The sequence below is a fragment of the Pagrus major genome, chromosome 15 (genome assembly GCF_040436345.1).
Source record: "Pagrus major chromosome 15, Pma_NU_1.0".
Lineage (NCBI taxonomy): Eukaryota > Metazoa > Chordata > Actinopteri > Spariformes > Sparidae > Pagrus > Pagrus major.
Window position 1 is genome coordinate 28,824,499 of NC_133229.1, and position 23,282 is coordinate 28,847,780.

At 42.2% G+C, this 23,282-nt stretch overlaps 1 protein-coding gene across 1 annotated transcript in view; it reads right to left on the reverse strand.

The window, feature by feature from the left end:
* Positions 1–23,282, reverse strand: part of gfra1a (gdnf family receptor alpha 1a) — a 93,497-nt gene that overhangs the window by 25,359 nt on the left and 44,856 nt on the right. Inside the window, exon 4 of the mRNA XM_073481590.1 lies at positions 211–389. Coding sequence (XP_073337691.1) covers positions 211–389 — 179 coding nt within the window. The remainder of the gene's footprint in view (positions 1–210; positions 390–23,282) is intronic.

A 23,282-nucleotide genomic window follows, 5' to 3' on the forward strand; every position in this document is an offset into this window, starting at 1 on the left:
AACAAAAAGGCCTGCGTGATTATTTATTGTGATTTTGACAGCCCTTCTAACTTATCCACTTCAAAATCGTTCTTCCTTTTGAAGCAGGTCCTTTGTGGTGGACATTCAGCTTTTATCAGATATCAGTCGTTTGGAAAACCTCCAATGTGTGTGCTTTTCAGCTGGGTTTTTTATTCTTTTTTTGATAAGCTTGTGTCAGAAGTGCCTTGCCTTGTCAAAGAACTGCCGCAGGGCCTTGTGGCACTTCCTCTTGTTGCAGACTTCAGCGGTGGAGACGCGGCTGGTGCAGGGGCTGATGTAGGCCGAGCGGTACTTCTTACACGTGTCATTCAGGTTGCAGGCTTTGGCAGCATTCAGACAGTTATTTTCTCTGGCCACCGCAGGCTCACCTAAACATGTCAAGAGGAGGCACAGGGACAGGGAAGATGGATTGGAAAAAAAGACAGAAGAGAACAAAGGATGAGAATTGAGTAGCTGTCATCCAAGATTTTGATGCCGACTGCTTTTTCAGTGTTTCCTAAAAACAAACTTCAGCAAGTGAAAGAGAGAAAAAAAAGTTGGGTTTAAATAATTAAAGAAGGATGATATTTGATCTGCAGTGAAGACAGAAAAATGACAACTACTGGATGAATATGCCAGTTTTGTGCAGTGCAGTAGTTCATTTCCTGAAATGGCATCTTCACTTGAGGTGCACAGCTTTCTTGGAAGTGACAATTTTCCAAGAAGATACAACTACCTGAAGGTTTATCTTGACCGAGGAAACAGCAAAAAGCAAACACCAAATGTCATTTTATGGATTACTCTGCTGTCTGATCAACAAAGGAATAGACCAGGCCTGCCAAAAGTGGGCCCTACATAAAATATGAGTTGGCCTGCCAGATGTTTCTAGTCAAAATAAAAAATTCTGTTCATGCTGTTTTTTTTGGAAGGTAAACATGATTCATGATTTATTTTAATCGGGATACAGCGGACAGAGTGACACGCAGGAAGTCAGTCAATCAAAGGAACCTGGGATCCTAATATCACTTTGCATCTAAACAATACACCAGATGTTTGCTTTCAGCCCTTGGCCCGCCATGAAGTTTCAGTTTTGGCCCTCCAAGGGAAAAAGACAAAGATACATTAGTCAATCTATGGCCCAATCCAGTGGCGGCTGTCTGAAGAGCAGGGGTGAAAATGTTGTCATGCAAAAATGATCAATCATACTAATGGTGGATCATATCGCAACTGCAGTGCCCGTCAAAATAATTGCAATATAAATGTTTTAATTCTGTGCAGCCGTAGTCAAAATAGTACGTTTTGAAACATTACCCCTCATGAGACCGGGACATAAGATTAGCCAATAATCCAGGCTGTGCCTTTGTTGGTATTCAGTTGGTATCAAATTACCAATACCAATACACATTGATAACAATGAACATGAGCCTTTTTAGGCCGCTTGAGAATCGGTTTCTGGGACAGTTGCCCACTTTGCTGATTTATGAATCCAGCCTTGTAGCCAACCCTCGCTAAAGATACTTGTTTATATTGTATATTTATGTAAAAAAAACATGTATCATCATCAGTTACTTTTAGCTCTCACTCTCAAATATCTGAAATATCCAGCAATGCTCTGGTTCTACACAGCACACTGAGAAAACACCTACAGATCATTTCACAAAAGCAAATTGGACTCTGCAGGCTGCAGCATTTCAATGAAAGAGTACAGAAGTATAGAAAGAGAGAGAAAGATTGAGTAAAAAAGGCGGAGAGCCAACAGTATAATGATTTTTCTAAAAATGAGTAGAATACCCCAGCAGCACATTTTTCTGTCTGTATCTGTGTGTGTGTGTGTCAGCTGATACAAATGTTTGTTTTCATGTATTTACTGCATCTGTGCAAGTGTGTGTGTGTGTGTGTGTGTGTGTGTGTGTTTATACTAAGAACACAAGACCTAATTTAAATTTGTACTTTCTTCTTGGCCTGAATCAAACAGTGGCTCTTGTCTGCGTGGCCCTGCTGGCTAACAGGACATGTATATGTGTGTGTCAACAGTACAGCATGTGTGTGTGTCTGCAGTCATCAAAGTCTCCAGCGCGGCGCCTTTCTCATCTGTCAGTCTGCACTAATTGCCAGTGTTGTCCTCGTTCCGCAATCAATTAACATTTTCATAGACTTCTCCCCCCTCCTGCTATTTTCTGGAGTGAAAATGGAGCAAAAACAGCATTTTTTTTTCTCTCTAACGAGCACCAATTAAAACGGGAAGGCCGGTGTGACAGACGTAGATAAGTGGGGTGCGGGTGCAGGAAGCAAAGGCGATCAGCAGGAGCGGTGTAAGCAAGTCAACAAAGCGACTGGCTGATAGAGTGTGCTGCTTTCTGATGGCAAATGGTGTTAATAAGATTCACACATCAAGGGGATGGGGGAGGGGAAAGAGGGCGGGAGATTAAAAGGGACACGGAAACATGATGGGGGGTACGAGCTGATTGTCCGGTGATGTATTAATTGTTGACAGGGAGGCTGCTGTTTGTTCTGCTACAGAAGACGAGATCCTGAAGATGAATGCTTTCTGAAACCTACAGCAGCATCTGAGGAGAGCCACTGTTGGCTCACTCATTTCTTTTCAATTACTTTCTTTTTGTTGTCCTCAATCTGTTTCACTTGACCTTCATACATTCCTTCCAACTGCACCCCCTCCCGTCATTTGCCCCCTCTTTTCTCTCTGTTTGCGCCGCCTTTGCCAGTTTACAAGCTGATTTGGCAACACAACACTTGACTGTTGTTTTTGTAATGTGCGTTGAAAAGAAAGGGGCTCCGTCTGTGCTAAATTAAATCCAATGAAACCACGCTTGCATATTGTATTAATTATGTTTAAATATATTTTAGTTTTAATGTTTCTGAATGGTTGTCAATCACAACTTTTAACCAGTGTTTCTTATGCAATACGCTGAATTCTGCTCTGCGTTGTGATTTGAGGGATGGAAGCCTGCATGTCTAATTACACCACTTGTTAGACAGGCTGATTACAGATTTTGTCCTGGCTTACAGTAAATAATATTTTCAGTGCTCTAAACTGCCATTCTAGCATTAAACATTTGTGAGAAACTTCTGCAGGTGAAAAGTTAAGTCACTTATGTTGCTGTAATAATGCAATGCTTCTCTTTTTCCTGAACCTGACCAAGTAGTTTTAGTTTTGCTGCACTATTCGACGAGTTGTGAGTAAGAACATGTTTTAACACAACAGCGCTCTTGGCACCACCTTTGTTTTTCCCCTCAGGAACTGCTTCAAAGATTTGTTTCTGTTTATTGTCCCAACCAACAGTGAATTAAATATTTGCCCTTGTTTACACATAAACATCCATCTGTTTCACCTACAGCCAGTTTATTTCATATTACATTTTGGCATATATCTAATATATTGTTTATCAGATATATAAACCTTGAATGTTGATAAACATCAGACATCAGACATGAATAATATAAATGATAGGTATTTGAATCACAGAAATGAGGTCAACTGTAAAACACTGAGGGAACGGACAGCTTCACCATGGTCCATACACAACATCACTCATCAATTAAACCAGCAAGAAACAAATGTGAGAGCTAAATACTGTTTTACTGGATTTGGTTTTTAAATGCCATGACAAAAAAACACACTTTTTATAGTATCCCATTTACCTGTCTGTTTTCCTCTACCAGCTGGCAGCTGTGCGTCACACTACTCTCCTCTCCAAAACTTTTCTCACACCTCCATCACTTCAAAACCCTCTCAGACACCTCCACTCCTGCTGCATCTCTCCTGCTCTACAGTCCTCATATCCGCCTTCAATTTCCTCCTTTCCTCTGTCTGTCTCTTCTCCTCGGATCAGCGTGCAGACACGTACACCTGATGCTTTTTTTTCTTTCTTTCAGCTGCCTCAGATCAACTGACTCTCGTCTCTTAACCCTGCACTTGTCCCCTGGGCAGCTGAGGGAGGTTTAGGTTTCTTTGTATTTATGTTTGGCTCTCTTACTATCATTTGCCTCATTTGAAAGCACTTGATCAACAGTGTCTTTATGTTTTATGTTGGCAGGGACAAGACCCCTTGGGTGACAAAGCTTGGGAGGCTCAACCTAAATGTGTTTTAATCCAGAAAAGATCCAGAAGCTCTGCGTGTGTCAAGTTTATCTCCTTATACTGTGGATTCTTCTGAAAATGCATCTGAAATGTATTTAAAAAACTCATTTCAACCTGTATAGCCTTTTAAGAGCTCTTTTTTGAGAGCATTACAACCACATTACGAAGCCAACATTAATGAAAACGAAGAGTAAAGAAAGGAGGATGGAAAACATAAAAGAAGAATACTTAAAAGGCACCGGGCCACTAAGATTCGTACATGTCAAGAGTTTTTTCAGTCCTTTAAGGTCGGCATTTGAAACCATTACTCGTGACTAAATAAAGGCCCTTAATGTACTTTTATCCTTACTCTGCACGAGTGCCCGGAGAGCATTTTTCTTTCCTGTGAACATTTATCTTTCATCTTCAAGAGGACCTTAATGATTCCAGGACTTGATGTGCGTGAAGCTGATTGAGCACTTGGGCTCTGCATTCATTTTATTTAAAGACTTTTCCTCAGATACTCTCTGACCCAAGCTGGCACCAGCAGTCATCATATCAAGAAAGCTTTGACTGACAATATCCTCAGCTCAGACAACAACATGAACCCTCCACCTGACAAACATGGCGCCTGTTCTGAAAACATCACATTTCTCCAAAACTATTCTCCTCCAAATCAGTTTTTGAATGCGTCTAAAGCAAGAAGTAGGTCATGCAGTAACCGAATCAGTCTTTGTTTTACATCTGTGAAATCTTGTTTAGTTGTTTGTTGACAAGATTTTAAAGTTTCAAGAGGCTGCAAATTATGTCATCATCCCCAAACACTTCCCAGCAAAAACAGAGCTCACCTGAGTCTGACTCTGGAGAAATATATCGAAAAAAGAGAAAGAGACAATGACTGGTATAGATCTGGCATTTTAGAGATGAACTCCTCACATGAAAGGGTTCAACAGGGCAACACTGACAGCACTCAGGACACATCGGTAGAGCCTCACCGATTCGGATGCCGATATTAGGGAGCAAAACGTAAAACGATATGTAACGGATGCATGATATTTTACAGTACTTACATGTCTACAATATATCACCAATATTGGTGAAACCGTATATATCGGTCGGCTCTACACGCTGGTGTCCTCACAAACCGTCAGTGTGTGAGTTTGTGATGAAGTTTTGACCCTTGTAAAGATGAATGTTAATCGTCTTTCTTGCATAAAAAATCACTTAAACCATTTCTCCTCTCCAACAACAACACCAACAGCATGGTGGGAGTCCCTACACACACACACACACACACACACACACACACACACACACACACACACGCAGTATAGTCTATTGCCTATACCCCACTGCGCCCCTAGTGTCACCAAATACATCTGCTGAACTCCCCTTGCACTCTTGGCAGATGGTATTGTCTCTCAAACACACACACACACACACACACATCCTACGTTGACACACACTGCATGCTCTGACAGGGCCCACACAGCGTTGGGGCCGGGGCCATCTGGAGGCCTGGTAGGGGGAACGAGGCCCCCCCAGTGGCTCATGTTTCCGATTCAGCCTCAAATTGATTATCATGTCGCCTGTTTCCTCCAGTCCCGCTGCCCCCCCCAACCGCCATCCCCCCCCATCTAATTTCAATTACCATGGGACGCCACAGGGTCGAATCCTGACCTCACCCACCTCTGTACCCCCGTGCATCACTCACTGTGTCACTCTCCTCATCTCCTCTCGTCTGTCCTCCTCCTCTGACTCCTCAGGACTCCCTCCTCCTCACAAGGTCCCCCTTTCTCTCTGCTTTGCTTTCATGTCTGCATCCACACAGTTCTGGATGTATTCCAATCATTACCTCCCTTCCTCTTTCTCCATCATCATTAACCCTATCTCTTGTGGCTGCCATCTCTCTTGTTTCTTCCTGTCTCTTCCCTCCCTCTGCCATCTGTCCTTTATTGTTTTCTCTTTGGAGCAAAGTGGAGTCACTTGGTGGCCTTCAGTGGCCTTCTGATGCCTGTTCAAAAACTCCCCTCAACTCACAGGTTTTAGTTTGGTTTAGTTTTTTCTCCTGCCAAAATTACATGTACAAGTACATTTATCATTTTTCTTTCAGGTTCATAAACATGTAATGTGAACCTGATATAACACATATCATAGAAAGGTCAATATGGTACGTAGCCAAATACAAACATATCAGCGGTTTGCAGAAAAGTTAAGTGCCAACATTTTATCCTGGTGACTGGTTACTTTGGAAGTAAGTAAGTAAAGTTTTGAACTGATGGATACACTAGAGCAAATGTCAGGAGGGCATAAAAATCATTTGGTGGTCACACTTCGTCGAACAAGAATATCCAAACCAAGTACAACGGGAAATATGGCCTGTACTTTTTCAAGATATCTTACTTTTTGACCAAACTGAGAAAGATACAACATTTTGAATACCTCAAGTCTAAAAGGAAGAATGTAAACAAGTAAATGCCAGTCCCTATACAGCATGTTAGTGATATGACCATGCTATTGTCCTTGTCATGAGCCTCGCTAACTGTCCTTGTTATAGCTATTTTAAATATAATGTCATAACACTGTCCAGGCAGTGTGCCACTGTCTATTTTACACCAGCCAGACTCAACACATTACTGCACTTCATCCAGCCAATTGAAGGTCAGTTGGTGGGGGGTGGGGGACTGGGAGCACTTGACAGGTGTGTTTGTTTCCACTACTCATAGTGGTGCAGTAGTGGAAACAGTCAGTGGCTGCATGTTGTGCCACTGGGTGACTGACTATAATTCACAGCCTCTTTGTTTGGTAAGTACAATAAATGTGCAGGGATTTGTCCTGGCGGCGTGGCTGCAGGGGATTACAGAACAAACAGGCTGACACCCAGGGGCAACTAGACATCCTGCACAGTGAAACTGGACAGTTTATGCACTGTAGTTATATAAATGGCCCACATTAACATCTTTATAATTGATTTAGTCCATCATTAAGAAAGAAAACCATGTAGTTTTAGAGTTGCTCCACCCCTTTCTACCACTGCTTCCAGTTTAAGCCCAACATATTTGAATACAGCTTCAGATAATTCAGTTGGTTGAACAGATACAGATACAGATAATGCTGTACTCGTCCATCCCCGGTGCACACGTCTTGATTATTCATTGTGTAAATTATTCTCCTTGCACCTCCTTCCCACTTTGAGAAATTACAGCACAGTCAGATTTAATAGAAAAATCTAACATAATAAACGAGGCCTGGGGTCTCTTTTCTGTGAATCTGCACTCTCCCTCTCTCTGTTGATTATCAGTGGTGAGTTACACTGTCATCCACTTTAATGGGCTCCACGCTTGAAAGTGCAAGACAAGCAGAAAAGGAGAGAGTGGAGGGCTGCAGGAGCAGAAGTGAAGAGAGCTCCAAGGTTTTCTCATCCCATCCCTCTCTTTATTTTTCTTTCTAAAGTCTCCACCTCGCTCTTTCTTTTCGATGCCTTTCTGATTCTCTGTCAGCTCCCTCGCCCTCACTTTCTCTCTCTCTTTCCGTGTGGTTAATAATCTCCCTCTCCCTCCAAACACTGTCCCAGTGCAATAAGCCACATGGCACTTGGTGCAGCAAATACCATAACTCACAGTTCCTAGTAATTGATCCCTGTAGTGCAACAGTCTCTTTCTCTCTTTTCCTTTCCTTTCCACACTTCCATCTATAGCTCTTGCTCTTCCATCACTTCTTCCCGTCTCTACCAACATTTTCCCTGCAATTCCATTGAATTTATTAAGCTTTATTGGCTCAGACTCCAATAAAAATCTGCCAAAGACAATTACGTCTGTGTCTCCCATTAGCTGCTTTTTCATTACATCCGACAGCAGTGTTATACTTCTCCCAACCAACAAATCCCTTCCCCTCATTCCATCCGTCCTGTTTCACCGACATTTCGAGCCAGGTCTCAACAGAAGTACGTCCTTGAATACATAACATACTTTCAGCACCTCATCAGCTCTTCCAATTTCATACATGAAACTTATTTTCTGGCTGGAAATTTCACTCTTAGTCCAAATTGCTCGTCCTCAGACCTGGGATTATGAGTGCTGGAACTGATGGAGGAGTAGAAATACAACCCCTTCGGCAAATCCAGTGTGTTGGCAAAAAAGTTTCCCTCCTCTCAGCTTTATGCTGCCGCTCTATCCCATCCCAAACTTATTCCCTTTTGAACCCCTCCGGCCTACCTTGTAATATCAACAAGCTATTAGCGGTGTGCCTCTCATAGTTGAGTAGGTACCTTCAACACCTCTGGAGATAGATGAACCCTCCGCGGGCTTGAATCCCTGCTGAGTTTCTCTCCTACGATTCCCCCACTTTGAATTTGTCCCAGCATGCTAAATGCCCCTGTTTTTGGAAAATGCTGCTCTCACAAAATGTACAAGTGCAAGCTCATCAAATCATTTGGTTTTGCTCAAATTACCAAGCACCAGGGTCGGGCGCCACAGACATAAAATAATATGGTAATAGTTTTAGGCTTTTTCAAGGAACACAATATATATCTCGATATATTTATCTCCTCAAAAGCACTTCCTAAATGCTAATGACAATATACACAAATACCTTGATACTAATATTGCAGCAATATTGTTGGGATGACTATCGGTACTTCCACAAAATAATAACATGTTGAAGTTTTTGCTTACTGTACCGTCAGTAATATGGATTTAATGACTAAGTGGGTAAATGCAAGTATTAAAAATGGTCAGACCAGTCAGGTAAGTTCAGAAAATGACATCACTTTACAGTTACGCAGCCTTAAATGACAAGAAAAGTCAACACTTATCACAATATAATGATGTCAAGAATCTTAGACGCTATATAGTCTCATAACACAAAAATGATTAAAAAAAATGTACATACTGCGGTGTGGAACATCCAGAATTAGCTACTAAGCTAGCAATCGCTATAGCAAACGAGCCAATGAGTTAAACAATGAGTGAACTCTCCTGCTTTCAAGCTCATCCACTGTCAAGCTAACCAGCTAGCTAGATATCAGACTAACAGGATAACTTGACCTAATTTGCTTCAGAGTGAGCTAGGGTGGCAAACTAGCAACTGCATTTCAGGCAATCACTGCAAGAGTATTTTTTTCACCTACCACATGTGGTTCACTAATTGAATACATAGTTTGTGACATGCTATGCTATGCTGATATATTCTGGGATGAGCTTTGAAGACAGGAAGTAAACTTAGCTAATCTTCTCATTGGCTAGTAGTGGGGTATGCTCTGGAGATTCTGAGCAAACCAGATGATATCAAACAGAGTTGAGCAGTCTGGCTTTGATAGAGAAGCAGAAACTGACTGCAAAGAGCCAAGCAGTCAGTCATGATGCTGGGACAGAAGTCTGACAAGATGCGAGTTCATGCAGGCTATGCTGTGTTTGAACCAGGTGTACTGTAGTGCATTTAACAGACCAAAAGTGAGATAGAAAAAAAAAAAAAAAAAAAAAACTTGAGAAAGAAAAAAGGAAAGAAGAGTGGGAGGAAGAGAGGGAGAGAATCGCCTTGGCTCTCCAAAGCGATGAATCTCCAGCGAGGCCTGTTTCATTACTCGTCTGCCAGTGTGGAGATCGGCCGGTAAGAGCAGGCCCTGTGGGGCTGCAGCAGAAATATATGGCTCTTTAATAATCTCCACAAACACATTCCAGTACAGTATTGTACAGTACACCGCCCCCACACTGCTCCCTGGCTGTCCGGGGCCCGGTCCCTGCACACTATCTCTACTCCTACATCACGTCCTCTGACTTCCAAGTCTGGGACCAAAACACACCTGCAGAATTTTTCTTTTTCATGTATAGAACTAATTTCTCACAAGTTAGAGAAATTAGTAGATTTTTTTAACGTTTGATGCTGAAAATGCTCGTCTGAAACACGATCATGAGCACACTCACATTTCAAATGAGCAACGTGCAGGTGCATCTCACTCAACGGCGTCACTAAAGAAAAAGGAGGCAATACCTGTTGCTTTACCTGTTGACAGGCGTAGCTGTAAAAACAACTCTTGGATCTACCCGATAATAAAGACTCATTTAGTTCAAAACATACTCAATTAGAATATTTATCGGATCGCATCATCATCATCAACATCAACAATAGTTTTACTATGATTCACTGAACTGCCGTCCATTATCTGTTTTATGCTCCACATATACTGAACATTCTCCTCTCTGAATGGTATCCTAATTGCTCTTTAGCCTGTATTCCATCATCTGTGCAGCTTCAGTCACAAGGAGTACAATGAATAAAATTTGGATCGATACTGAAGGACAGAAGTGCAGTCAGCTGGAGCAGAACTCCGGTACCAGAGACAGAACAAGGAGAGGGACTGTCACTGCGGAGTCTGACTGAATAGATCACCAGGATTACCTGCAGGTAGATTTCTTCACAAACAGCACTCATTTTGTAATCTTCCAGCCTGACCTAAATGATAAACAGGTGATAATTATGGATCCGTCTGACACAGGTGATACCCTAAAGATATATAATTTACACTTAGTGGTTATAGAGACAACCTGACCTGCTTAAGTTCCCTGGAGCAAGACAGTGAATCCCTTAGAGGTCTACAGGCACATATTTAAACCTGTGCTCTCATTTTTAAGGATAAGGATTTTATTTAATGCAGCACAATCCAGCACAGATTCTTCTAGAATAAACCACAAATAATGCCTGATTTTGTAATATAAGCATGTCACCCTCAGGGGGCTCATCTGTTGTCCAGACTACTGTGACAAGTTGCATGTGATTGTTGTGTTTTTTCATCTGCCGGCTGTCAATCACGTCTCCCAGCTTCTGTCATTCTTGGTGTGCAGACAGGATTTGATTCTGGCTGACAGGGTCAGAGGCTACGTCACAACCAAGACACATCACTGTTGAACGCTGAACTCGTTGCTAAATTAAATGTTTCTACTTCTGGCTGAATGTTTCTCCTCTGTGTATCTAAACTGAACTGAACATCTACAATGAATGGAATATCATTTCTACTACACCTTTAAACAGAAACTTCACCAAATCTCACTGATAATAGGCAACTTCAAGTAACATCACGTACATGACTTACTTAGGTAATGTAGGTATGAATGCAAGGAAAGTTACAGGAGTAACTGTGAATATGAACCAAACTATAATGTCTTCCTAAAGCTAACCGAGAACTTTTCTTGCCTAAACAGAACTGCAACTGTGCGCCAATGGTACGGTCCGGCACATGTCGCTGTTATGTTGCAACCGTCATGTTGTTTTGGGAGACACTGACAATAGATCTATTATTTCTATAGTCATTTAGGTATGAGGATGTGTTGGTATAAGCTGTTTTTGCTAAATGTCTTTGCCAAGGTGCCAGGGACAAAATTCATTGTTCACCTGGCAGCACCGACAACATCACTCTTTTTTTTTGTCGCTTCGCCATGTTTACTGCTGTGCATGGAAGATTGCTCTTTGATTTGTGAGCATCATCCAACTCGTGGTAGAAGTTGTAAAATAAGGTGAAAGAAGGCAAAAAATTATTTAACACTAGTCTTTTTCGTTGGTAGATCGTGAGGCTTCAGAGTTGTTGCACTGTTGCTTTTCACAACAAAACTCGACGTGGGATAAAATACACAATTGTTGCTCCTGATGCCCCTTTTCATTCCCAACTCACTCCCCACATCTGTCGGATCCCCTCAATAGAGCTATTAACCCTTCTACTTTTCACCAATGGTACTACTGCTACTGACCGTAACATAAAAGTTATCCAACAAACACTAGTACTAACACTTTTCCTCAATACCCAGGATGGTAAACCACTATCTTGATGTCAGCCTCCATGGCTCCTCTGCTCTCAGCACCTCAAAGCTAATGCACCACCTTACCCCAGCTGCCACTCTCATATCCGGACAACACCCTCAGTACCCATTTCTTCTGTTTAATATATCCAGCCATTCTGTCTACACCATCTCCAACCATCGGTCCCAAGCTTAAATCGCCTGTCCCTGCTCCCTAGCTAACAATATCTCCCAGCCCTTCTGCTTTTACCGTCCTCCACCTGCGGTCCCTGTCTGAACATCAAACAGTCCACTGTGGAGATGGATGTGTACATCTAACAACTGGATAGCCTGTTTACTCCTGTGTGAGTACAAGTTGCGGCACAAGCACATGGCGCATAATTGTATTCAGCAGCTCACCTCCGAGTCTGTCAGATTGATTTACAATAGTGGCAGCGATGTGCCAATGAATTTGTTACGCAGCCGGGAGCAGAGTGGTGCTGGGGGGAGTTATTGTTGGTCCATAATTAGTCCTGCTGGTGCCCTTATACAGGTGTGTATGTGTGAGCAACTGCAGAAGAGATAGAAAGCGAGAAGGAGATAGCGAGAGGAAGACGCAGCCAAAAGGAGAGACAGAGAAGAGACGTGCCTCCAAGTAAACAGTCAACTGTTGACCCTAGAAATTGAAAATAGACGGGGAAAGAGAGGACAATTTCTTTTTCGTCCTGTCCAAAAAGCTCATCATAAAATCATCAACACATTCCCCATAAAACCAGATCGTGCACTCTCAGTTCATTCACTCTCAGAGAGCGATGACAACTCAGCCTCGCTTCCATCAGAAATCTTTCTCCTTTTTTTTTTTGACCACTAAAACAGGGTGAAATCTGTGCAGCTTTTCCTTTATGACAGGAGGAGGTGATGGCTGCTGAAAGCAATCTCGCGGCCCAGGACTTTCAGATCGATACTGCAGGACGGCAGCTCAGTCAGCTGGTGCAGCTCTCCGGCAGCAGAGACAGAGAAAAGCAAGAGACTGTCACTGTGGAGTCTGAATGAATAGATCACCGGGATTACCAGTAGTCAGATTTGACAACTTACACCACACTCTTTTTAATCTTCCAGCCTGACAGAGCTATCTTAACAGGAATGAGACTTAGGTAATAATTTATGGTTCTGTCTCGGATGATCCAGACAGATATTGGAGTCCGACAGAGATGATACAGTCAGTGATAAAATTTACTTCAATGACGGGACAGCTGAGTTGACAACCAGAGGACTTTCTGTCGCCCTTTATATTTTCATAACAAATGCTGAACATGAAGACAGGTTTCTGAATAGCTTGGAGAAGAGATGTGGACTTGAGTCTTTGTGACTTGGACTCCAGTTGAAGTCGCTTTTTAATGACTTGCAAATTGACCTAACGGAAAATAAATGACTTGAGACTCGACTTGGAAATTAAAGATGCAACGCTGACTTGCCCTGTGGAATCTGGGCGTAACTAAACTGATGATAGAGACGATCTTAGACATAACTAAACCCTCCTTGGCTTTCACAAGCAGCAATGTCCTCAGAAGGTGAGAATGACAACCTCTGGCTGACACATTGGCACCAGACAGACAAGGTGTGATGGTGTGAAACATTGTACTGCTGAAAAGGAGCACATGCACAAAGTAAGTTTTTCCCTCTGGAAAATAACTGAGTGTGAAAAGAGTGAAGGACACACAACCAAGAAGAAGCATAATAACTTACCAACAGATTCAACCAATGACAAGTGGTCACAAGTAGCCATAGTGTAAGTTGGGAACCTGTTTGACCTAATAAAAAAATAAAAAAATAAATAAAAATCAAATTTCAGGCCCACTAAATCGCTGAGCTGGTGATGGGGGTTCGAGGTACACACTTGTACAACTGCTCCCATGGTTTATTGCTTACATAGAGTCCATCTATCACATCTGTTTTGACTAATGAATAGCCAAAGTGCTGTCTTTCCCACACAGGCAGCCTTTCTCTAGAAATCTTGTAGTGTCACCACCTCTTAGATGGTTTATCTCAAGGGAGAAAGACAGAGACGGACAGAGAGTCGCTCACACAAGCTTAATGATTTTGATGAGATGTCTTTGCATGTGTTTCTTTGACTGTTTTTATATCTTGTGTGCATGTGCACACATGCATGTCGGTACACTTGCAAGTTTATGTTGTGAGAAGAAAACAACTCCTCCATCCTCCACAGCTCCCCTCGCTCCACCTCCCCACAGCTGGCTATTGAGAGGGCCGATGTCAGACTCTCTCCTCTCCAAGCTTTGTGGAGATGCGGGAGTCTTTTGATGGATGGTGTTCATTTTCTAAGCTGTGTCTTGGACACTTTAGGTGCATACGACCCACTTCTTTTGGACTATATGTTTTTAATTTAACATCCAGGCGTGTCAAAGTCTGGCTTCGAAGATGGATGAGAACTCCTCTACCTCTTCTGGCAGGTTGAAAGTGGAAAACGCGGTGGAGGGGGTGGAGGTGTGTGTGTGAGGGGGTGGGGTGGATAGCGAAATAGAGAGTGTATGAGAGCAGCCTTATAAGGAAAAAACAGAGAGAAGTGAGTGCTGCAGAGGCCGTCCAGACTGCTAACAAAGGCAGATCGGACACGAGGAAAGGAGAAAAAGAAAGAAAGTGCAAGAGGGAGAGAAGAATTGAAACAGAGAGACAAAAGCAAAAGTCGTGTTTGGGGAAGAGCAGCGAAGTGGGAGAAGGGAGAACAATGTGATTGTAAAAGTGGAAACAAAGAGAAACAGACAAGGGACAGGAAGAGCCACTATCTTTCTCCCACAGTGAATCTTATTGTAACAGACGTCCTTTTAAAAAGAGGGCAAAGCTACTCTGAAATTCATTTTCGAATAAGAATAATAAGGAATGTTATTTTTATTTGTTGGGAACATAATTTATTAGCAAGTCATATTTCATTTCAGACAACATCTTCACTTTCAAACACTAAGCGCATAACAAATCAATAACAAGAATGTTTTTTCATGTTTTATCCATTCCTCTACACACACATATACTTCATATAACTGCACTTTCTCTAGTAACTGTATAATGAGGGCAGTTTTTACAAAGCAAGCTGTAGTTTTTGATTCAGCCAAGGAAGTTGTGTTTCTGCCCGTATCCGTTTGTTGGTTTGTCAGCAGGATTTCCACCAAACTTGGATGGAGGATGAGTCTTGGCCCAGAGTAGACTCCATTAACTTTCGGTGCTGATCCTGGGTGTCCTCTGGGAATAATGCATGGATCTTTATTTAAAAATGTTGGCGTATTTAGGGGGCTGGTTTCTCAGGGGGAATTACAATTTGATGAAGATCCAAATAAAAATATGGGTCTGGCGGATTTAAATGAGATTTATTTGATATTGGATTATGCTTGATTACATTAAAGGGGACTGTTGGGCCTTGGCGGAGGTATGCACTCTATTGAATGCCATTCTAGTGAAATGTGTTTTCTTTTTTTCTTTTCAGAGTTTCAAATCAAAACACGAGGTCAAATGTGTTACAACATGATAAAGAATAACTTTGTTGAAATGACTGAAAGTGGTCGTCAAGTAAAGTAAATATATTTTGTTTTTTTCCAACTTCTCAGAAATGTGCGGATAGTTTGATTTTGTATCGTTGTAAATTAAATATCTGTTTTCTCGTTCAGACAGTTAGTCGGACAGAAAAAAAAGAGCAAATTTGGAGACATCCCTTTGGGCTCTGGTGATGGAATTTGTAATTAATCGCTTAATCAAAAAGTTAATTAACAAATTGATTAGTTGTGGGTCTAAAACTTTTCACTGATAGTTCTCATTTCTGGCTCTTTCTACAGATTGCTCTTCATGCAAACAGCGTTTCATCAAAACAGAGCACAGATACCACATATAAACCATCTATACTGTTATATTAAACTAAATGTTTTTGTATAGCAACAACAGACATATATTAGTTCCCCCTGTGTACATGGGCAGTGATTATCTGCATCTGTAATGTCAGTAAAACAATCTCTACACAACACTGGCTCCGCTGGGTGCATGGGGGTTTGGGGATGGAAGAGGGGTGGGCGATGAGGTCATGATTAAATGAGATTAGTTAATGATTACCTAATGACTTGACAGGCGACCCCAGGCTCATTTACTGACCAATGACTTCCCCTGCATGCTCGTTATTTGGCAACATGAGAACAACGGATCAGTGTGCTCAGACGCAGTCTAATTACATTGACTGTGGATGCCGTCTCCCAAAAGAGACCCCAATAAAAAAAAAAAATAAAAAAAAGAAAGACTGGAACTATCATAAGTGCCACAGCTGGTTTTGTTTTGTCAGCTCTGATGATAAAGTTTCACTCAAGTTTGACAAAATTGTTTCATCATCTCTGTTTTTAGCTCGTGTGAAAGCGTCGCTAAAGAGATTTTATGTTTTCAGGCTGATATCAAAGTCTGCATTTGACGACATCACCTTGAATTGCTTGTCCTTTTTCTCTGCTCTGTTTTTGCTTTAAGTCTCTCAGCATCTCTCAGTTTCTCTCACTGTCCATGTTTCATTGAACAGCTCTATCCCGTACCTTTCAATAAAATAAAACCAAATCGAAAGCACTCAGAGGAAATAAACAGTGGCCTCCAGCGCCTTGGCCATCCATTTGGCCTCACTGCGGCAGCTAAAACACAGTGCCTCCAGTTATTTTATACAGTAAGGCAGCCCGCTGAGTGAATCAACATCTGTGAGCTTTTTCTATCCATCACAACAAGGTGAGAGTGAAATTGACAGATAGTAGAGAGGAGAGGCTCTGCAAAGATGTGTTGAGTGTGTTGCTTCTTCTCAGACCAAGCTGATACGGTTATTTGGCCTCTTCAAAACTCTTGCAAGACATCGAGAGATGTGGTTTTTATTCTGCCTTTAAATCCATTTTGTTATATTTTAGCTTAAAGTTCCCAGTAGGTTGACTCATGACTGTGTGAGTTTCTTGCTTATTTACCCTGACCTCCATAGGTAAACTTTTCAGACAGGTTTTCTTTTTTTGTTTTTAATGGTAAATGGCTGTTTTTAGATAGCGTTTTTATGCAATGTGTTGCTTCTGTCGTTTACCCATTCACACACTTGACAGAAGCAAGCTACCAGGCAAGGTGCTGTCCTGACTATAGGGGAACAATTTGGGGTTCAGCATCTTGCCCAAAGACACAATCCCAATCCCAATACACCCCTTGCCACAACCACTCCCTCTCTGTTTTGCACATTCATGTCTGAGGGTAGGGTGTCCTGATTCTTGTTGGGATAGAGGGGTGTGGTGACTTGTGGTGTTGGCTACATGGCCCTCCAAACTGAGGTTGAAGTATTCTTCAAACCGAGGGTTATAAAAACTCTCTCTCCAGTCCAGCAGCGAAAATATTAGTGCAGACTGGCAGGGTAGGAGGATGGTTTACTAATGTTAGTTTATGAAGCACCGCTAGTGGCCAGGTAATGGAGCAGCGTTCCCATTTTATTTGATGACTTGACTGGTAGTGTGATGTTGAGAACAAATTGCAGGCATCAATGCTTTTTTTTCTCCATCACATAAATGGCAAAGAGCATCGTGATACTACCAGCATTGCCACAGTAACGTAAGAGAAAGGGTTGTTCATCAGGGAGATATTCAACCAGTACGCCTTGTAACTCTGTCTCTCTCTAACTGTTCTGAGGGGCAAGAGGCCACTGGAAAGCAAGGAGGTAGAAATTGGAAATGGGAGTGAGCCTTGTTTGGTCCGAACAGTCGACCCAGTCACCTGTGGAAGTCTCGCTCTCCACAGTGGCAACATCATGTAAAGCCTTTGGATGTTGTCTGCTTTGAGTGACAGCTAAAAGCTGCTACAGTTTGTTCATCCTCTTTGTTAAACCCCGTGTTTGTCATCTAAATCCACTGTGTGTTTGTTTCTGATTGAGAGGGGGATCGAGAGTCGTGTGTGTGTGTTTGTTTGTTTGTGTGTATCTGTGTGATTATAGTAGAATGTAAATTTGCACGTGTAGCTTTGTGTTGATCCATGTGTGCATCCAAACCTGCGTGTCTTTATGACTGTGCATGTTTGCCCCCTGTGCGTGACTCAGTGCATTGACTTTAATGCGCATGTTTACCTGTGTGTGAATGTGTGTGTGTGAGTGTGTGAATGTGCCCGTGTGCGGTTGCTCAGTGTTGTCCAGATGCCTGCCTGTGGTTTATGGATATTCATTACAGAACCATTACAGCAGAGGTTACACGGGACGGGAGGGATGTTTTATCTGCTAATGCATAAAACACAATCACACACAAACACACGCCCACACACACACACACACATGTCCATATCTCTTGACATCTCAGGAATGAAAGCATCCATCATCCTGCGTGGCGGATCGACCCGAGCGTCGGCGGCGCTGTGTAGTGAGATGATGAGAAACAAATCACCCAAACACATTCCTATCTGATACTTCCCGGACAATTGAATCACCGCAAGTCACGGCAGCATATCAGAGCCTCACAGGCACGCCATTAGTAAAGAAGACTCACTTGTAATTGAGCTTTATTAAAATGGGAGTGTGTCAACAGTGAATAGATCGCAGTCATTGTTCCGAGTTTACTGAGTTTATACGAGGCAAACTTTCATTCCAGTCAACATCCATTTCACTTGGTTACCCACTGATGCCGGATCAATCCCATATTCCTCACCTGATCAATAGCATTGACCGACATGGCAGATTTCATCATGTGATGGTAACTGCTGGCTGATTCCCTGCCTCGGGCGCTGTCAGTTGAAACAATTGGTTGGGTTTTTTTTTATTTACTACTTACTCCATTAAAATACAACAGAACAGAAATGGGCTTCATAAGTTCAGCTTCGATGGCGATCATTTAAACCTAGACAGCGTGTTATAGCAGTTATGGGAACATCAATATAATGAGATATTGAAATAGGGAGCTACTTAAATCAGTATATAAGTAGAAATTGGCATTTTTCATGATGACGTTCAATGAAGAGCAGATGCAGTTTCCAGAGACTATCATTCTCTTGACACAGTTTCTTTTAAAGCAGTGATAAAATCGTGTCAGGAAATGAATAATGTAGACTTTTGCGTCTTAAAAGTCCTGCGAGTGTCCAGCTCTGCACCGGATGGCTTTAAAAACAAAACAAAACAAAAAACCAACATGGATGTTAGTTAAAGCCCAAACAAGCAGAGCACATTAATTATGGGTACACAGACACAGTTTCTTGAAAAGTAGGTCTTTCTGATGAGATTTCTCATTCTTGCAGAGCTGTTGTTTAGTATGTTCGTTTTTTTTGTATTATATTATTTTGTTTGGAGAAACTTGTTACAAATGAGGCTGCGGGTTGTTTGAGTACAGAGGATGTGCAGGAGAAAGACAAGGTGAGCTCCCTGTGTGCCTCTGGTCATGTAAGGAGATAAATACAGGACATTAGCTGCAGGCTGGATGAGCCTCAGGGGCTACATGAGCTAATCTGCTCTAATAGACATCGCACATTCACTCATTACACCAAGAGCGTTCACAGTGTTGGTCACTTTATCATTGTTTGAGCTATGCAAAGTGACTGGGCTTGAGTTAAAAGAAAGGACTAGCGTGAGGGAAGGAAAGACAGAGAGGCTGAAAGTGAAGGGCACTGGATCATAGTCAGGGCCAAAGAGCCAGTGAATTACTCTTCTCTCTGTTTTATAAGAAAGCTCTCTCAGAGTAGTATCGCAATTTTCCGACCTGACCTTGACAACAGCTTAACACTCACACTCTACATATGGAAATCTTTTTAGGTTGAAAAGTTAAAACCCTGTGGCCAAGCTACTGAAAGAACAATGAAACCAGATAACAAGTAAGACTGCGAGTCCAATCTCAATACACAATACTGATTTAAAAAACTATCTATGCAGAGCATGGGCCTAAAGCTGGACTGCTTCAATAGCCAATCAGATTCTAGATGCTCAGTTTTTGTAATTATTCTCCGCTCAGATATTAAAAATGTAAATATTAATTGTGTTACTGTATACTAGTGCTTGACAGATATATTGGTCAATCAGTCAATATTGGCTAAATTGTAAATAAAGCCTGACAGACTACAGGAGCTGACTTTACAAAATTCTGTCAGAGCAAAAGCCTTTTCCTAACACCCCATTTATTCCACCCCGGTACAGACTAGATAATGTAATTAAGCCATAAAGAAGACTTTTTGTGATGGTGAGTGTGTGTTACTAGACATTTATTGAGTGTGATGAGAGAAGAGGCTTTGATCAGCAGGTTCGACTGGGAGCACATGTTTGGTTGAGAACACCTGCACACTGGTTCAAGGTTTATTTTCTCTGGGAGTGGACCAAACAGAGCGCATCTGTTCCTGTCAATTAAGATCCGTAATTTAAAATATAAATGTGACTTATTTCTGTCTTTTTATTCTTCAATTAAAAAAGGATCATTCTGGTTTATTAAAACTAGGGCTCTATCCCTGCACTCACAGAGGACACTGTTGAGTTATGAGAGCAAAGCAACATGCCTAGAACAGAAGTCTGATCGGGCAAGACACACGGGCAGTCAGAGGATCAGTTGTCAACAAGCCCATTGTTTAGCCAGAGTGAGTTTATCACAGTCAAAACACCCACAAGTGTCGGTCTGTCAACTGTGAGGGATGTTCTGGTTCTGGTTACTTTTGTTTTTTATTCAAAATAAGTGTGGCTGACCTGCGGGTTTGCTTCCAACCTGTCTGACTGCTCGTATCTCTTGACCTGATATACTGGCCAGCCAATTTGATATAGATATAGAAGAGATACGTCACCAGAGAAGTTATAAGAGAGCAGACAAACCGCTCAAAGTATTTTCAGTAGGAAAGACAGTAACACCAGAGATGGCAGTTGTATCCCACCTTATTCCTCCAAAAAGCAAATCATCTGCTTTTTCACAGCCAAACCGAGGAACACATCAGAAGCAAACTACAAAGCAACCTCAGGAGGTTGGAAGCAAAAAAAAAAATGATTTGGTAAAACTGCTCACAACTCAAAGGATGAGTGACGAGAGTCCAAAGTAGCAATTGCTTCATTTTAAGGGGTCACTTGGCTAAAATGTTGGACACGCCTGCCTTCTATGTCTCTCTATTTTATTGTTAAGGGGCGTCCACCTTAACAGACAGCTGCTGACACTCAGGCATTAGCCTCAGCCTCGTACTGGAGACAGTGACAACTAGACTGAGACAGAGAGTGACAGCGTGACAGAGACACAGAAAGTGAGACAGTGACAGACAAAGACAGACGGTAACACAGAATGACAAGGAAACAGAAGAAAATGGTGTACACCAGGGGAGCTCTCTGTAGGCTTGTTCCTGCAGGACAGAGAAAGGTCTTTGATTTGTCGTTAGAGATAAGTAGCTCAAAGTCAAAGTTCAAAGTCTTGTTCTTTTAAAAAGACTCCAAGGTGTTCAACAAATCCATCCAGCCTCTTTGGGTCAGAGCATGTTTGTGTTAACATGTATAAATGTCATTGTGTATTATGTGAAGGATTCAGAGGATTGTCTGTGCTGCAGATCACATGCGCATTCAAAGTGGACGGCACATTGCACCAGCAGTGATTGACCATGTTTCCCTTGAAGGAAACGTAATGTCTGACCATCTCCGCATGCATCAGGCAAGAGAGCCGAGAGTCCGCTGATAAACCTGCAGCAGCCTGATTACCTGCCCGCTAGATTCACTCACTCAACAAATCCCACTGAGGCCGAGGCCACATCGCAGATTTGTATTCATCAATGCACACTTTACCCGGAGTCAATCTCCGCGGTGTGCACTAATCAGGACCTTCAGAACAGCACTGGAGACTATTAAGTAGGACTCAACACAGTCGAGCCCACTCCATTTCCGAAAGCACGCCTGGAGAGGCACCGATGGAGCCATCACCTCTGTCGGTTGTTAATTCACTCTTTTTCATGCTGTCGCTCCCTGTCTCTCCGTAAGTCTCTCTTTCTGTTTGTCTTCCTGTCTCTCGCTTACTAACTGCTCCTCAGCGACTCGCTCTTGCCAGTTTTGTTTCTCGTGAACTTTCCCCCTGTCTCTCCGTCTCCCCCTGCCTGTCTCTCTCTTGTATCCCCGTATGTTGATGAGACAAACTGTATCGAGTGCTGTGGCTGTATTAATCAGGGACACATGGAGCCATTCCAGAGGCTCTGGGCCCATTACTGAAACGATTAATAATTGATCGAGTTACTCAGACACTAATAAGCTCATGCACACACACAGACACAAGCCAGTACACCCACGGTAAACTGCGTATGTAAAACTTTGTCAGCACTGCAGCACATCTTAGTCATTGATTTGACGAGACGCAGGCAGGTGTGGCGCTGATATAAACGACAAGACAACAAACAATCACATACAATTACTTGACCACACTTTAACCTCTTCACTGTAAGTTAAGGCTCCATGTGATAATTTGCACATGGACAGAAGGCAGAACTGCAGTCTCGACTTAAGAAACACATTCAGTTTCTATCATTTATCTTTTTTATCAAACATCTGTTCCTTTCTGTTAGAAACAAAGGATCTTAAGTTTAAGGGGCTCCCCACAAGTTTCCCTGGTCATAGCCAATTTGCAGTATGTCATATGGCGTACCACTCAGCCTGTAAAAAAACAGCTCTATAATTTTTCCTGCAGCTCTGAGAAAAATGAACCGAGTGACATCACATCTCTGTGTGGGCTTAAAGGCTACACATTTTGAAATGTTACGATGGAAACTTTCACACAGGGCTTTATTCAAGTTGTGCACATTTTGTCTTCCTTGTACGCTCAGAGTTTGGTGAGGTTCAGGCAACAAAACTACTTTGTTAGGTTGAGGAAAACAGTAATTAATGTTAAATGTTGGGTAAAATCCCGTTAAAAAGCCAATTAAAACTTCTTTGCATGACTTGGAAGTGAACTTGTGTTTGCAGAACTTAAGAAAGACACCCACCCACCCACCACCCTGACACAACACCCTTACTTTCCACTTCCACTTTTCCGGTTCTGCCTGCTCTGTGCAGCCCTTTCATGGATATTTATCATACCTTTCAGGCACATCTTGACTTTGGTGCTTTGTTATTTGCATTCTAGGTTGTTGTGCTCATTTCAAAAACCCTTCAGGAGACAAGAGAGACTGACTGTTCCAGATGGTAGGTTGCTTCGCAAACCCTCAGTGGGCAGTGGAGGTGATGAGGAGCCTCATATCTGTCTCTCTCAAACCTCTTTGACCAGTTAAACAGCTACAAAATGTCAAATCTGGGAGTGTGTGTGTGTGGGTTTGTGTACAAGTGTGTTCAGATGAGTGCGACCACATGGCTTTGAAGGGCTTAAGTCTCTAAATATGACCCCCTCAGGTGATCATTCAACACAGTCACATAAAACTAAGATCATAAGAACTGAGAGGATCTTACAGCTGATGAAAAGACATCTGTAACGATTATT